Below are 15376 nucleotides of genomic sequence, written 5' to 3'. Positions count from 1 at the left end.
CTTTCAAGATTTGAAATCTTGATGATTGAAACACTGATTATAAAATAATATGGTATTAAATAAGTTTGTACATCAAATCAAATCAAACCCTTGTTTCAACTTTCACCCCTATTTCATCAACTTGTTCATTATTTATGACTAATGCATCCACAATCTTGTTGTTAATCAATAGCTACAGCAAATGAATCAATTTTCATTAAACTTGTTTTTATTTTAAATGTTTTAATTATTTAGTCATTTTGTTTCAAATTAAAGGTGGCGGCACTATATATTAAACTCCCAATTGTGGCCCAAAAAGTATGATAATTAAAATATGATATCGACAACAAATATTTAATAAATTGTTTTGATGGCATAAAATAGCTGTAGGGTGTGACGTTCATACAAATCCAGTAAGGATCATATTAACTTATTTTTTATTAGGGACTTTGGCCTTCCATAATTTGGAGTGCAACGTAACATTCTATTCTAATGTCTCTGTATTTGAAAGGGAAACCTTAATTAATAATATATATGTATATATAATATATTACAATTATATATCTTTTTTTTAAAAGATATTCCAATTATAGGATCTACTTCTTTTTCACGTTGGCGGCCTTTGATTTCAACCAATCACAAAGTTGCAATAAACACACCGCGTTAATTAATATCATTACTCTTGTTTGGTTGACAAGATAAGATTAGCCAATATAAGATTAAATCATATAATGAAACTTGATTATTATTGGACCTTCGATGATTCAATAAAAAAACATGCATAAAAGTCAAGAGAAGCCGTGATAACATAATATTTGCGGGTCGATCTGGGAAGTTATTGCGAATACCAAATATCAAACAATGTCCTATTATTTAGTTAATCATCATGGTTAATCTCCCTAACCAATCGTTGCGTTCCATTGAATTGATTTTCCTGCATGTCTATATAAGACTGACCTAATCTATAGTTTAATTCTGATGGCACGCATTAAATTAAGGGCATCCCACCGGTAAGATTAAAGGGGTTATTTGAGATAACTCTCTCATTAGCTTACATAATGTGTGATAAACCCAAGCTTTTTTAAGTTTTTGAGTAAAATCCATTAGCTGTAAGTTTCATTTGATATAAACTCAAATAATTAGGTCCCGTTTGGTTGCCAAGATAAGATTAACTAAGATAAGACTAAATAATCTAATGAAACCCAATTGTTTTGTTGGCCCTTGGAAGGTCCAACAAAAAACATGCTTAATAGGCAAGATAAACCATTAAAGCTTCAGTTAGCTGACTCTACATTAGTTAACTTCGACATTAGTTGACATTTGACATTTCATTTTTTTTCGTTTTAATTTGTTTCCGATGGTGGTCGTCGGAGCTTCGGTTAGCTGACTCAACGTTAGTTAACTTCAACATGAGTTAACTTTAACTTTAGTTGACATCTTTTTTTATTTTTTATTATCTACATCTGCTGTCCGTCGGAGCTCCGATTAGCTGACTCATAATTAGTAGACATATCATTTTTGTTTCTTTTATCTTTTCTTTTTCTTTTTTTGGCGGGTCGTCAGAGCTCTGATTAGTTGACTTGCATTAGCAGATTACGTATTAACTGACTTCAACATTAGCTTACGTTCAACTTATATATATATATATATATATATATATATATATATATATATATATATATATATATATATATATATATATATACTTATTCTCTTTTTTTTCGGGCTATGGGACGTCGAAGCTCAGATTAGCTGACTATGCATTAGCTAACATCCGATCATTTTTTTTAATTTTTCCTTATAACTTTTTTTTCCGACGGTGGGTATTTAGGACTCCGATTAGCTGACTAAGCATTAGCTGGCACCCGACAATTTTTATATTAATGTTTAAGTTAACTAATATTGAAATTAACTAATGTTGAGTGAACTAATTAACCGGAGATCTAACGACCCGCCGCCGAAAAAAAAAAGATGTCTACCAATGTTAAAGTTAACTAATGTTGAGTCAGCTAATGGAAGTTCCGACGACCCACCGAGGGAAAAAAATTAAAAGAAAAAAAAGAAAAAAGAAAAAAATGGATTGCTTAAAATTAATTATTGTTGAAGTTAACTAATGTAGAGTCAGATAACTGGAGCTCCGAAGATTCGCCGCCGGAAAAAAAAATGTTTTTTTGTCTAAAGAAAAAAAGAAAAAAAAATTCTACCAATGTTAAAGTTAATCAATATTGAAATTAACTAATGTTGAGTTAGCTAATTAGAGCTCCGATGACCCACCACCGGAAAATAAATTAAAAGGAAAAAAAAATGAATTATTTAAAGTTAACTAATATTGAAATTAATTAATGTTGTTATTATTATTATTTTTTTTTGACAAAAGAATTTGCAATCACAAATATATATGCCCTAGGTAAATTATGTTATTTGCGAAGGTTCTAAAATAATATATTTGGTATTCTTTCATAACTCGAAAGGCAAATAGCGCACGCCGTTGCACAGATAGCGAATGAGTGAAAATATAATAGTGAAGTGGCAATGTGGACTTGAATTATGGTTTTAAGTATTAGGATGCAGCCAAACAGACCTTCCACTATTTTCCGCCTGAAAACGACGTCGTAGAAAGCTGTTTAGTTAGTCGTTCGCAGCCACACACACAGCTAAGGTGATAGATAAACTGTATGCTTACGTGGCTATGGGTTTTGATCTACTTGTAATTTGTCGGATAATAGTTTTTATTTATTTTTAGTTCATACTCATCCAAATGAATCTTTTAGAATTAACAAATTGGCTTATATTTCTACTAGTCAACTCTTTGATTCTTTGTTTCCATCATGAAAAGAATCAATGATTCATACTATTAGAAAACATTAAGCCTTGTTTGGTTAGTATGATTAGTTATGATTGACTAAATTATTGGAGTTTGTTTGATGTTTGGTCAATTAAATAACTTTTTCCGTCGACTGGAAATATTAGGTTATGATGTCTTATTTTGCCTTTTAGGGAGTTTTTTTGTTGGACGTCCCGTAATCCAATAAAATAATTGAATTTGCATTAGATTATGTAATCCTATCTTGGCTAATCCTATATTGGCAACCAAACGAGACGTACATACTAGTATTTTACTCGTGCGGTGCACATGATCTATTTAAGAAAATAGAATACGTATTAGATGAAAAAAATTGAACATCAAATATCATTAATTGATATACAATAAAACGAAGATAATAAGAAATGGAAGATATATATCCATTTTGTTTTGTTTTTTCTTTTAAGAACAATCACCCAATGAGGATGGTGTTTGGGCTGTACCCCTAACCTGTCTATAGATAAAAATAATGAGTACGTAAAGAGTTTCAAACAATATGTTACAATCGGAAACATGGCTAAAAACAGAAATTTTCAAAAATAAAAATAAAAACCTATAGAAAATAGAATAACATGGGTAAATAGAAGAGTTGAAATGATCACAAAAAGCTTGAGAAAATCGAGATAGTCCGTTCACCTCACCACAACAGTCGAGGTCACTTGCAGTTCCACAAAAAAATTGGCGAGCATGTATAACAACTGCCAAAAAAATATAGCACCATAAAGCAAACAGACAAATCCAAATAGAGTGACCACCCCATCATTCCCCAACATAGAATAAACGAGAAAGCACCTAATATGAAAAACTACTAAAAATATACACTTCCAGAAATGAAAAAAAAACGTGAAAAGTACGGCATCTATGTAGAAGTCTGACGTCGAAAGGATAGATACCCAAATTGGTCCATCCGAATCATCTGTTGAATAGTCCGGGGGAGTTCTACTGTTGTGATATAAACCAACTCGATCTGATACCCCAAGTTGGCTAATGCAACAATGACTGAATTGTCCTCCCAATAGATATGTGTGATACGATGCTCTAAGATGGAAAAGGAGTTCCCGATAGTCGTAAGCAAACTTCGGAAACTCCAATGACCTCTATCTGGGTAGGAAACAAGGTAGACTGTTACCTCGGCATCCATCTCGATCCAAACTCTCCGAAGTTGTCTCTGAATGACGAATCTCAACCTCGAAACACTGTTTGAGACCAAAATTTGTTTGTGAAATGCAAGGATGGCCGGGGTCTCAAATAATCCCGCCAATAACTTATATCTGGGTAGATGTATTGCAGGATCCATTTGTGTTTAACTTCACCCAACCGGGTCCTGAAAAAGCCAAACGACTCGACGAGGTGGATGAGCTTGTGAGCTAGCACAATAAAATAGGCCAAATGACTCGGTCACATGAGAAAAATCAGTCCAACTTTTCACCAATCGTAGTTAATTATTGAATAGGGCAAATTACGGCCACCCCTCTTAGGTATGACAAAATTACGAAAAACCCCTCTTGTTTGGGTAATTACAGCCACCCCCTCCTTTTAAATACTTTTACATAAAATTTATGTAATTTGGTTATTTATCAAAGCAAATCGTATATCAGTTCGGTAGACGGTATGAAATGTTGGCGTATCGAAATTTCAGTTCGGTTTTACCGATTTGACATCCCTAAATTTACCTCTGGAGGGGAATTTTCATAAGATAATACATAGTTGAGGTGGTGGCTATAATTACCCAAATAGAAGGGGGAGTTTCATAATTTGACCATAACTCAGAGATGGGCATAATTGCCCATTGTTGTAAATCCCCCTAATGGTATTGATTTTCGGTTTGATGATTTGTGGAAAATAAAGTATGACAACAATAATAAAATATAGAGAGAGAATACAAAGACAAAAATTCGTAGAGAGATTAATAAAGGTGTAATATTGGGGGAGGAAGAATTCCATTATATAGGTGAAAAAACCACCGGGAGTTACAAGAGAAGTTACAAATGAAATTACTCTACCACTAACACAAATGGAAAGACATGGGGTAGGTTAGTGATCTAGTGGGGAGTTGGGTAGTTATGTTAGGAACAAACATATTATTTACAACACTCCCCCTATCAAAACCACTATTGTGCATTTTATGTTGCCTCATTAAAACCTTCCGAGTAATAAATCCCAGTGGGACAAAACAACCTCGTTTATGAAAAAGAGTACAACGCACAATCTTTCCAATCAGCATACATTGCCTCGTTAAGACCTTAGAGGGTAACCAAAAACCCTGTGGGAAAATAAATCCCGCAAAAAGGAAAAAGAGTATAACATGACATCTAGGTATCTACTAGATACTAAGTACCTACAGGGTACTCCCCCTCAAGTTAACTCCCCCTGATGTCTATAAGGGAGCGAGCTTAGATAATATACGCAGGTCAATAGCCTTAACATGCTTTTCAAAAGTGACTTTAGGTAATGACTTAGTAAATAAATCAGCGCAATTATCCTGACTTCTGATCTGCTAGATCATTATTTGTTTGACCTCTTGTTGTTGCTGATTGAAGAAAAACTTTGGAGCTATATGCTTGTGTTGTCACCTTTAATGAAGCCCGTCTTCATTTGCTCAATGCACGCTGCATTATCCTCGAATATGATCGTAGGATCTTCTGTGGTAGCCAATCCACAGGAATCTCGAATATGCCCATTCATGGCTCTAAGCCAATTACATTCACGCACTGCTTCGTGAAGTGCTAAAATCTCTGCATGATTCGATGAGGTGGAAACTAAGGTCTGTTTTGTAGACCTCCAAGACACAGCTGTGTTCCCAATGGTAAACACATATCCAGTTTGGGAACGAGCTTTGTGTGGGTCTGACAGATACCCAGCGTCAGCATAACCCGCAAGCTTGCATCCTTTAATGATGCATAGGGATAGAACAAACCCATGTCTATTGAACCCTTAAGGTAACGAAATACGTCATTTAAACCATTCCAATGGCGGCGTGTTGGTGCTGAGCTAAACCTTGCTAGCAAATTTACAGCAAATGCGATATCAGGTCGAGTACATTGAGCTAAGTACAATAATGTGCATATTGCACTTAGGTACGGCACTTCATGTGCTAACACTTCTTCGTCCTCCTCCACAGGACGGAATGGGTCCTTCGACCTATCCAATAATCGAACTACCATAGGTGTGCTCGATGGTTTCGCTTTATCCACATTAAAGCGTCTTAACATCTTCTGGATGTAGTTCGATTTATGGACCAAAATTCCATCAGCACGGTGTACTATCTCAAGTCCGAGACATAAATTATTCCTACCGAGATCTTTCATCTCAAACTCATGTTTTAGGAGTTGGGCTATTTTACGGACTTCTGCAGGAGTCCCAATCAAATTCATATCATCAACATAAACTGCTACAACAGCAAACCCAGAACATGTTTTCTTAATAAACACGCAAGGACAAATATCATTGTTCACGTATCCCCTTCCGAACAATTATTCTCTTAGGCGATTATACCACATTCTTCCCGATTGTTTCAAGCCATAAAGTGAACGTCTCAACCTAACTGAGATCGTGTTCCGTGGTCTGGAACTAATTGTTTCGGGTAATCGAAGTCCTTCAGGAACTTTCATATATATACTCGTATCTAGATCCCCATATAGATAAGCTGTGACCACATCCATGAGCTGTATAGTCAGTTCCTCGGATACAACCAAACTGACTAAATATCTAAATGTAATGACATCCATAACAGGAGAATACGTCTCCTCAAAGTCAATCCCAGGTCGCTGAGAAAAGCCTTGTGCTACGAGACGAGTCTTATATCTCATAATCTCGTTTTTCTCATTTCTTTTCCTTTTAAATACCCATTTATATCCCACGGGTATAACTCCAGGAGCTGTATGAGCTACCGGCCCAAACACTCCCCTTTTTACCAATGAGTCAAACTCAGCCTGGATTGTTTTTTCTCAATTTAGCCAATCATCCCTTTGTTTACATTCATCAATTGATCGAGGCTCAATATCATCACTTGATACAATTTCAGTAGCTACTGTGTAAGCAAACACACCATTGATGATTATTTCATCCCGATGCCACACCTCATTCATGCATGAATAACTAACCGAGATTTCTCTATTCTCGGGAATGGATACTAATGTCGAGGCGTCTCCCGATTTTCTCTCCAAGACGGATCCATAGTCCGGAACTATTTCATGAGATGGATCGGGTGGGATCCCATTGTTACTATTGCTAACCCCATTCAACTGTTGGGCATCCATCCGCTTCCGGGGATGAGAATCCTTTGATCCAATTGGTCTCCCCATCTTCTGGGCAGGGAGATATGATTGGTTAGCAGGGACTGCTGGCCTTCCCACATTTTGTCCTTCTGGGACATCTATCCTTGCAGGCACGTTTGCAGCTGGTATCTGAGATCTCGTCACTTTTTCTAAGTCAGAGAATAAGTCTGGCATATTATTGGCTACTTTATGTAGATCTATGAGTCTACGTACTTCAAACTCTCTGACTGAAGTTGGGGAATCGTGATGAGACACAGTGGGGTCATTCTACACGACTTCACGCCGTTCTTCAGGAATGTTAGTGTGAACGTTCTTTCCTCCCCCTAACGGCGGGAAGACGGTCTCATCAACGAGACAGTCCGCGAATCGAGTGGTAAAGATATAGCCTGTCAAGGGTTCTAAATATCGTATTATAGATGGTGATATATAACCAACATAAATGCCCAATCTACGTTGAGGTCCCATCTTGCTCCGTTGTGGCAGAGCAATCGGCACATAAACTGCACACCCAAATGTGCGTAAATGAGAAACGTTTGTTGTACTTCCGGACACCAACTGTAATGCAAAATATGGTTGGGTTGTAGTGGGCCTCAATCGCAATAACATAGCTGCGTGCAATATTGCATAGCCCCAAGCAGAGATTGGAAGTTTGGTGTGCATTACCAAAGTTCTTGCAATCCTCTGTAAATTCTTAATAAATGCCTCTGCAAGGCCATTTTGGGTATGAACATGTGCTACAGGATGTTCTATCTCAATACCTAAAGACATGCAATATTCGTCGAAAGACCGCGAGTAAACTCTGCAGCATTATCCAGTCGAATAGACTTAATGTGATAATCTGGATAGTGTGCTCTCAATCTTATTATTTGAGAGAGGAGTTTAGCATAAGCAACATTCCTCGTAGACAACAAATCGACCAGTGACCACTTAGTCGAAGCATAAACCATCACCAAAAAATATTTAAAAGGTCCACATGGTGGTGCGATGGGGCCACATATATCTCCTTGGATTCGTTCCAAGAAACCAAGAGAATCTTTACTAGTTTGTGCATAAGCTGGCATAGGATCAAGTTTTCCAATAGAACATGGTAAACATATCTTATCATTGTGTACAAGATCCTTATTCGTTAGTGGATTCCCAATAGATGTGTTAATAATTCGGCGCATCACACTTTGACCCGGATGTCCCAGTCGGTCATGCCATAGAAATATTTGCTCGGATCACTAGACTTCGAGCAATCGACAAGGTGTGCTTTTGGCACTCGAATTTTGGTCCTATATAACCCTATCGAAAGTCCCTCTAATTTTTCCAAGGTACGCTTCTGGCCGTACACGTTAGAGGTGATGCACATATATTCGATCCCTTTTTCATCAGTTGTTTCAACATGATAACCATTGGCTCGAATATCTTTAACACTCAGCAGCGTTCTACTGGAACGTGGAGAATAAAGAGCTTCTCTAATGGTCAGAATTGTGCCATGAGGTAACATAATATGGGCATTACCATAACCATCTATCATACTAGATGTGCCTGATATAGTAGTCAAAGAAGTCTTACGAGACATGAAACTAACAAAATATGACTTATCCCTAAGGATAGTGTGCGTTGTCGCATTATCTACCAGACATTCATCCCCACATGCCATGTCTAGAAAGATAAATAAATCTAATCATATATTCCGCAATTGAAAATACTTTTATAAAATCCAAACAAGATAACTCTACCGAGTACCATATAAACTGAATTAAAACATAACCACATAAAATATAGTCCAGAAAACAAAACACAAACATAATCCAAATACGAAATTGGTTCATGAGCATGACCAAATAAACAACATAACTTAAAACAGATACACTAGAAACATAAAAAAACATAATGTCTAAGCTCATAAAATAACACTTCAATCATAATCCAAATTGGTTCATTGGGTCAGATGTGCCCAGATTTGGAAATCGAGCAATGGGCTCCTCATTGAGAACATCTATCTCAACCAAGTTGGTCTCCGGTGGTGCATTGTTATTTACGCCACCAACCATAACGTTCCTCGTACGACAGGTGCGTGACCAATGCCCAGTTCCACCACATCTATGACATGTATCTCTATTCTGATTTTGATTCTGATTCGGGGCTCTATTCTGCTGCGCACCTCTAGGTCGAGCATTGTTACCTCCTCTTGGCATATTCCCCCTTTGCCCATACTGTGGGGGACCATTAGGGGGGCTATTATAAGGAACATGTCCTCCTCTATTATCCCGTCCTCTCACTCGACGATTGGACCCCGGACCTCTACCTCCTCCACGGTTGTTTCTGTTGACCAAATTTGCTTCTGGCAAAGGTTGAGGATTTCGATTGACCAAATTTTCTTCTGGTAAAGGTCGAGTACCAACTGGTCTAGCCTGGTTGTTCTTCAAAAGAAGATCAAGGTTCTTCTCGGCGAGGAGCAGAACTGTGACCAACTCTGAAAACTGAGTATAGTTCTTGACTCTGTACTCTTGAGACAATATCATATGTGAGACAGGGAATGTAGAGTACGTCTTCTCCAGAATCTCAGCATCAGTAAGTTTCTCTCCAAAAAACTCCAAGGTGGATTTGATGCGACATACTTCAGAGTTATACTCGTTAACGATTTTGAAGTCCATAAACCATAAGTGAATCCATTTGTTTCTTGCTTCAGACAAGAGGATTGTCTTTTGGTGATCAAATCGACTAGCCAGGGCATCCCATAGTATTTGGGGATCCTCAATCGATGAGTAGTCCAAACGGAGGACCTCATCTAAGTGTCTCCTAATCAGAATCATAGCTTCAGCCTTCTGGACTTCGTTAAGCAGATTTTCTTTAACAATAGCCATCCTCAGTTTCTTACTAGTGCGATGGATCTTAACATCCATTGTCCAACTCATGTAGTTCTCACCAGATACATTCAAAGGGGTGAAATCAAATTTGCTCAAATGTTCAATCTTATCATACATAGACAAAATATACATGCAAATTAAATTATTGTGTATTACTTTTATATCATGAAATTTGTATATGACGTGATACAACTACATATATCATATATGACTCGCATAGAATTCATATTTATTTAAAAAATATTTCAAACAGTTCATGATTATTAGGCAAATCGATTGTTTTCATGCACACAGAATATTCACAGGGATGATTTTATTCACTGGTCAAGTAACAATAAATGTCCAAACATGTAGGCAAAATATTCACAGTGAAATCATTCTACAAGAATATTACATATTACTCATCTTGACAAATAAATTAATTCATAAACTTCTTATCTTCATTCACCAACAAAGTACAACTCATATAACAATCTATTCATGAATCATACAGTACTCGAAACATCAACCAAGATTTTCAAACAAATATCAAATGACATCAAATAAATATGCTACACAGCTTTTCATGCTAATTCGAATTTATCTAGCATGCATTCATATAATAAAGAATTTCAAGGGGTTAAGGCTTACTTGAAAATTGATAAAATTCAGATACTACCGGGAAGATTATATTTTCTTCTAAAGCAGATCACCGTTTTACAAACGAACCACGCTCACAATTTCTCCAAGTATCCTAACCCCACGAACAAGTGTTCTTCCACGATCACTGCGAGCAATTTGTGCTGATAATGTGTTGTAAATCTCCCTAATGGTATTGCTCTTCGGTTTGATGATTTGTGGAAAATAAAGTATTACAACAATAATAAAATATAGAGAGAGAATACAAAGAGAAAAATCCGTAAAGAGATTAATAAGGGTGTAATATTGGGGGATGGAGAATTCCATTATATAGGTGAAAAAACCACCGGGAGTTACAAGAGAAGTTACAAAGGAAGTTACTCTACCACTAACACAAATAGAAAGACATGGGGTAGGTTAGTGATCTAGTGGGGAGTTGGGTGGTTATGTTAGGAAACCCCACAAACATATTATTTACAACATCCATATTGAATAACAAAACATAATCCATTAAAGAAATATACAATATGCAAATGGTGATAGTAAAATACAAAATATTATAGGCCATCATCATCCAATAGGTCCAAATCCACTTACCTAGATTACTTGTAAGTAATATGCAAATATTTCATTGATCAACTCAAAAAGTGTAATTATGACCAAAGAGATATTTAAATATAAACAAAAGGAGTACTTTATGGTTTACATATCTCATAGTTGGATGTAGCGTCTGTTTGATAAGAGTAGATGTATTATTCTGAATTTGAGAAGGGAGTTATTGAATTCTTAGATTTTGCTTATTCGCAACATGATGTTACGTTGCTCATTTTGATCAAATAAGATGTCCTTGTTCGAAGTGTTGGAATAAGAAATACATGACACAAAAGGAGGTGCATTTCACCTTGAAAATAATGGATTTGAGCAAGGTTACATTTTCTGGATTTCACACGGATAATCTTATAGGAGTACCCCCTATGATCACTGCTCATGGACAACCTGCTGATCAAATTTACGAGGAATCTTCACATTCTAGACATGAAGGGGAGGTATTGGGATGAGGACTATGGTGATTGATGTTGTTCGTCCTAATTTTAGTTGGAATTCTAATAAAGTTCAACATTTGGAGTGTAACTACCATGAACCAACTCTTGATGCGCAAAAGTTCTATAAATTATTGAAGGACGCAGATGGACATTTATTTGTAAACAATATTCTAAATTTTCCGTTGTATCTCAAATGTTGAATCTGAAGTCAAAATTCAACTTGCCATATATATGTTACATTCGTCTCCATGTCAACATTAAATCTATGATGCCCGAAGATGAGAAGTTACCTAACAACTTGTACGAAACAAAGAAGATGATTTCTAAACTTGGTCTTGGTTATGAAAAAATTGATGTATGCATTAATAATTGTATTATGTACTACAAAGAGAATAATAACATAATTAAAACCACAATTTGTGGGCATAATAGATTCAAGTCTGGAAACTTAAATTCTAAAAAAAGTTGTTCATTAAAAAGTACTATGTTACTTGCCACTAACTCCTAGGCTTTAGAGGCTTTAATGTCCAATGAGACTGCTAAACAAATGGCTTGGCACTATACAAACAAGTGTGTTGATGAAAGTGTGGCGGCTCACCCATCTAGCAGTAAAGCATGAAAGCACTTTGATGAGACGCATTCGTCATTTTCGTCAGAACCATGTAATATTCGTTTGGGATTTCGCACATACGGGTTTTGCCTTCTGTAATAGCGGTACTGATTCCTCTTGGCCTGTAATGATCGTTGTGTACAAGCTTCCTCCAGGAATGTGTATGAAAAAAACCTTATATATTTATGAATATGGTTATCACGGGCCCTAAAAGTCATGGGAAGAATTTGGACGTATTTTTGCGCTCTCTGATTAATGAGTTGAAGTTGTTATGGGATAAAGGGGTTCAAACTTATGATGTTTCTACACAAGTAAATCTTCAAATGAGAGCGATACTTTTATGGATAATCAACGATTTTCCGGCTTATGGTGTCTGTGTGTACTACTCATGGTCGGCTATTTTGTCCTTATTGTATGGAGCGAACAAAGTCCTTTAGTCTTAGTAACGGACATAAATTTTCATGGTTTGATTGCCATCGATAATTTTTGGATCATCGCCATACAAATAGAAAGCAACGAGATAAGTTTACAAAAGGTAGATGTGAATTATGGGAAAACATATTTCGGGATTTGTATGGCGATGATCCCCCCCCCAAAGTATCTAGTATTTACAACCGAATATGTGAAAATTTTGGCAATCCTAAAAGTTTACCAGGATTTGGTGTAGATCATAATTAGTTTAAGGAAAACATATTTCGGGATTTACCTTATTGGATGTCAAATCTCATTCGCTATAATTTGGATGTGATGAATACTGAGAAAAAATGTATTTGAAAACATTTTCAATACGCTGTTAGATGTTAAAGAATAATCAAAAGAAAACGGAAATGCACGCAAGGATATAGGACTCCATTGTGATCGTCCAGAGCTACACATGTTTTATGATCAAAATAACAAACCTTGGAAGCCTAAAGCATCGTATACCCTTACCAAGCAACAAATACAAGATTTATGTGAGTGGCCTAAGCAATTGAAGTTACATGATGGTTACACTTCAAATACAACTCGTTGTGTTAATGAGTAAGAGAGACAAGTTTTATGGGATAAATTGTCACGATTGTCACATATTCATGCAAATGTTGCTCTCGATTGCTTTTTGTGATATGGTGCATAGACCAGTTTGGGAAGCAATATATGAGCTTAGTGTATTTTGTCGCGGCACATGCTCAACGGTGTTCTGTGCGGATCATGTTGAGAAATTGGACAAAAGTATTATTGAAATTCTTTGCAAACATCAAAAGATATTTCCTCCAACATTGTTTTATTGCATGGAACATCTGCCTATTCACTTAGCATATGAAGCTAAGATTGGTGGACTTGTACAATACCGTTGGATGTATCCATTTAAAAGGTAATATTTATATATATTATTTAAAATAAGAGGTTATTTTTAATAAAATATTTACAATTTTATATAATTAACGTACTTTAGGCTTCTTCATCGATTGAAAAAAGGTAAAAATCGGGCTCGAGTTGAAGGTTTCATTGTAGAGGCATATATTATCGAGGAAGTTGCTACAGTTTGTTCGTTGTACTTTGAGCCTAATGTAGAGAGAATATTGAATCGAGTACCACGTAATGATGACGGATGCAAGATCGATCCCAGGGGGCACCATTCCATATTCACGAACCCAGGACGAGCATTTGGGCCTCAACAACCTGTTCGGTCATTTGAAGAGAACGAGCTGCAAGTAACTAACATATATATTTTGTTGAATTATGACGAACTCATCCCATTTATTAAGTAAATGTTATTTCTTAGAATCGATATCATCCGTGGTAGTTATCAATTAGCTCATCTTGTTCTTCCAACCTTTATAGTAAATTTGATGAAGAAATGATGAGACAAAATCAAAGGTTGACTGATAAGGCACTTAGCTTATTACGTGACAAGAACTTTCAAAGTTGGTTGAGTGCCCATGGGAGCTAAAATTTTATAAGAATTCACTCGTGTCTGATTTTCTTTCTATAGGATATGGTTATTAATATTCTCATTTTAACAGGTGATGGACCAACATAATAATGTCGATGAACGTATAAAATTTATAGCTCAAGGCCCGAGCCAATGGGTCGAATCTTACAAAGGTACAAGTTTCGCATAGTGGACTACGGTTGTCATAGAACAACAATCAATATCGGTGTTTATGTCCTAGGAAGCTCGTGGAGTGAGAATGAGTTGGATTATTATGAACTTCTGGAAAAAAATATTGAGTTGGAATACTTTGGAACAAAAAATAAGGTTGTTTTATTTAAATGTATTTGGTTTGATATTTTTGACAGTGGAGTTAAAGTTTATTCCCGTTTTGGGCTAGTGCCGATTAGCAGTACAAGGTGTTTAACACGAATGACCCATTTATATTGGCTAGTCAAGATCAACATGTATACTATACAAGTTTTCCATTTAAAAATAGAGATCGACATGATTGGAGGGCAGTAGGCAAAATCAAATCTAGAAGTAGAACAAATATCTTTTTAATAGTTGGACAAGATAAAGACAATGAAGAAAGCATTGATTATGCTGTTTAAGAAGACCATATATTGATGGCTAACTACCTGTTTGAATAATAAAATGAATATTTTCAATGGTCGCGTGAGCATGAGCATGCCATCAAGAAGTCATGGTCGTATGTATTTGGAAAAAAACATGAGAAATATGTTCAATGATGCTCGAGAATCTGCCTTGAAAGCTGCTAGCCAGATGACCCAACCAAAAGGAAAGACAATGGTACCAATTGGTTGAAACCTGGATATTGGGACAAACTAGTTGACGATGGTTTTGCAACATTTGAATGGAAAAGGAAGAGCGAGTATGCTAGAAATAAATAGATTGCCTGAGAAAAATGGATCTATCACATAACATACTGGAGGTTCCTGTCCATTTTTAGGGAGCATAAAAACAGAATGATAATTTTAGCTTTTTTACTTACTGAAATGTAAATTATCTGATTTGTTTAAAAGTTTATTAATTATTTAAAATGAACTTATTTTATGTAGAAAATTGAACTTGATGATGATAATGTTGCTGCAGTTGATGTCTTTGACCGTACGCACAAGAAACAAAAAGGGACATGTAAATTTGTTGATAGGAAGTCCAATAGTTCTTGTAAGTGAATACATAACATTGTTATTTG

At 36.0% G+C, this 15376-nt stretch overlaps 1 protein-coding gene across 1 annotated transcript; it reads right to left on the bottom strand.

The window, feature by feature from the left end:
- Positions 1 to 9026: 9026 nt before the first annotated feature.
- On the bottom strand, positions 9027 to 10091 carry LOC105964585 (uncharacterized). Its single transcript, XM_012989092.2, has one exon. It carries the CDS (start codon positions 10089 to 10091, stop codon positions 9027 to 9029), a length of 1065 nt encoding a protein of 354 aa, XP_012844546.2.
- Between the last annotated feature and the right edge of the window lie 5285 nt (positions 10092 to 15376).

The sequence above is a fragment of the Erythranthe guttata genome, chromosome 7 (genome assembly GCF_056151865.1).
Source record: "Erythranthe guttata isolate IM_541 chromosome 7, IM_541, whole genome shotgun sequence".
Lineage (NCBI taxonomy): Eukaryota > Viridiplantae > Streptophyta > Magnoliopsida > Lamiales > Phrymaceae > Erythranthe > Erythranthe guttata.
This window is presented reverse-complemented; position numbering and strand designations above follow the sequence as displayed.

Excerpts from the sequence above, each read along its gene's own strand:
- LOC105964585 (XM_012989092.2), bottom strand. The coding sequence starts at position 10,091 with ATGTATGATAAGATTGAACATTTGAGCAAATTTGATTTCACCCCTTTG.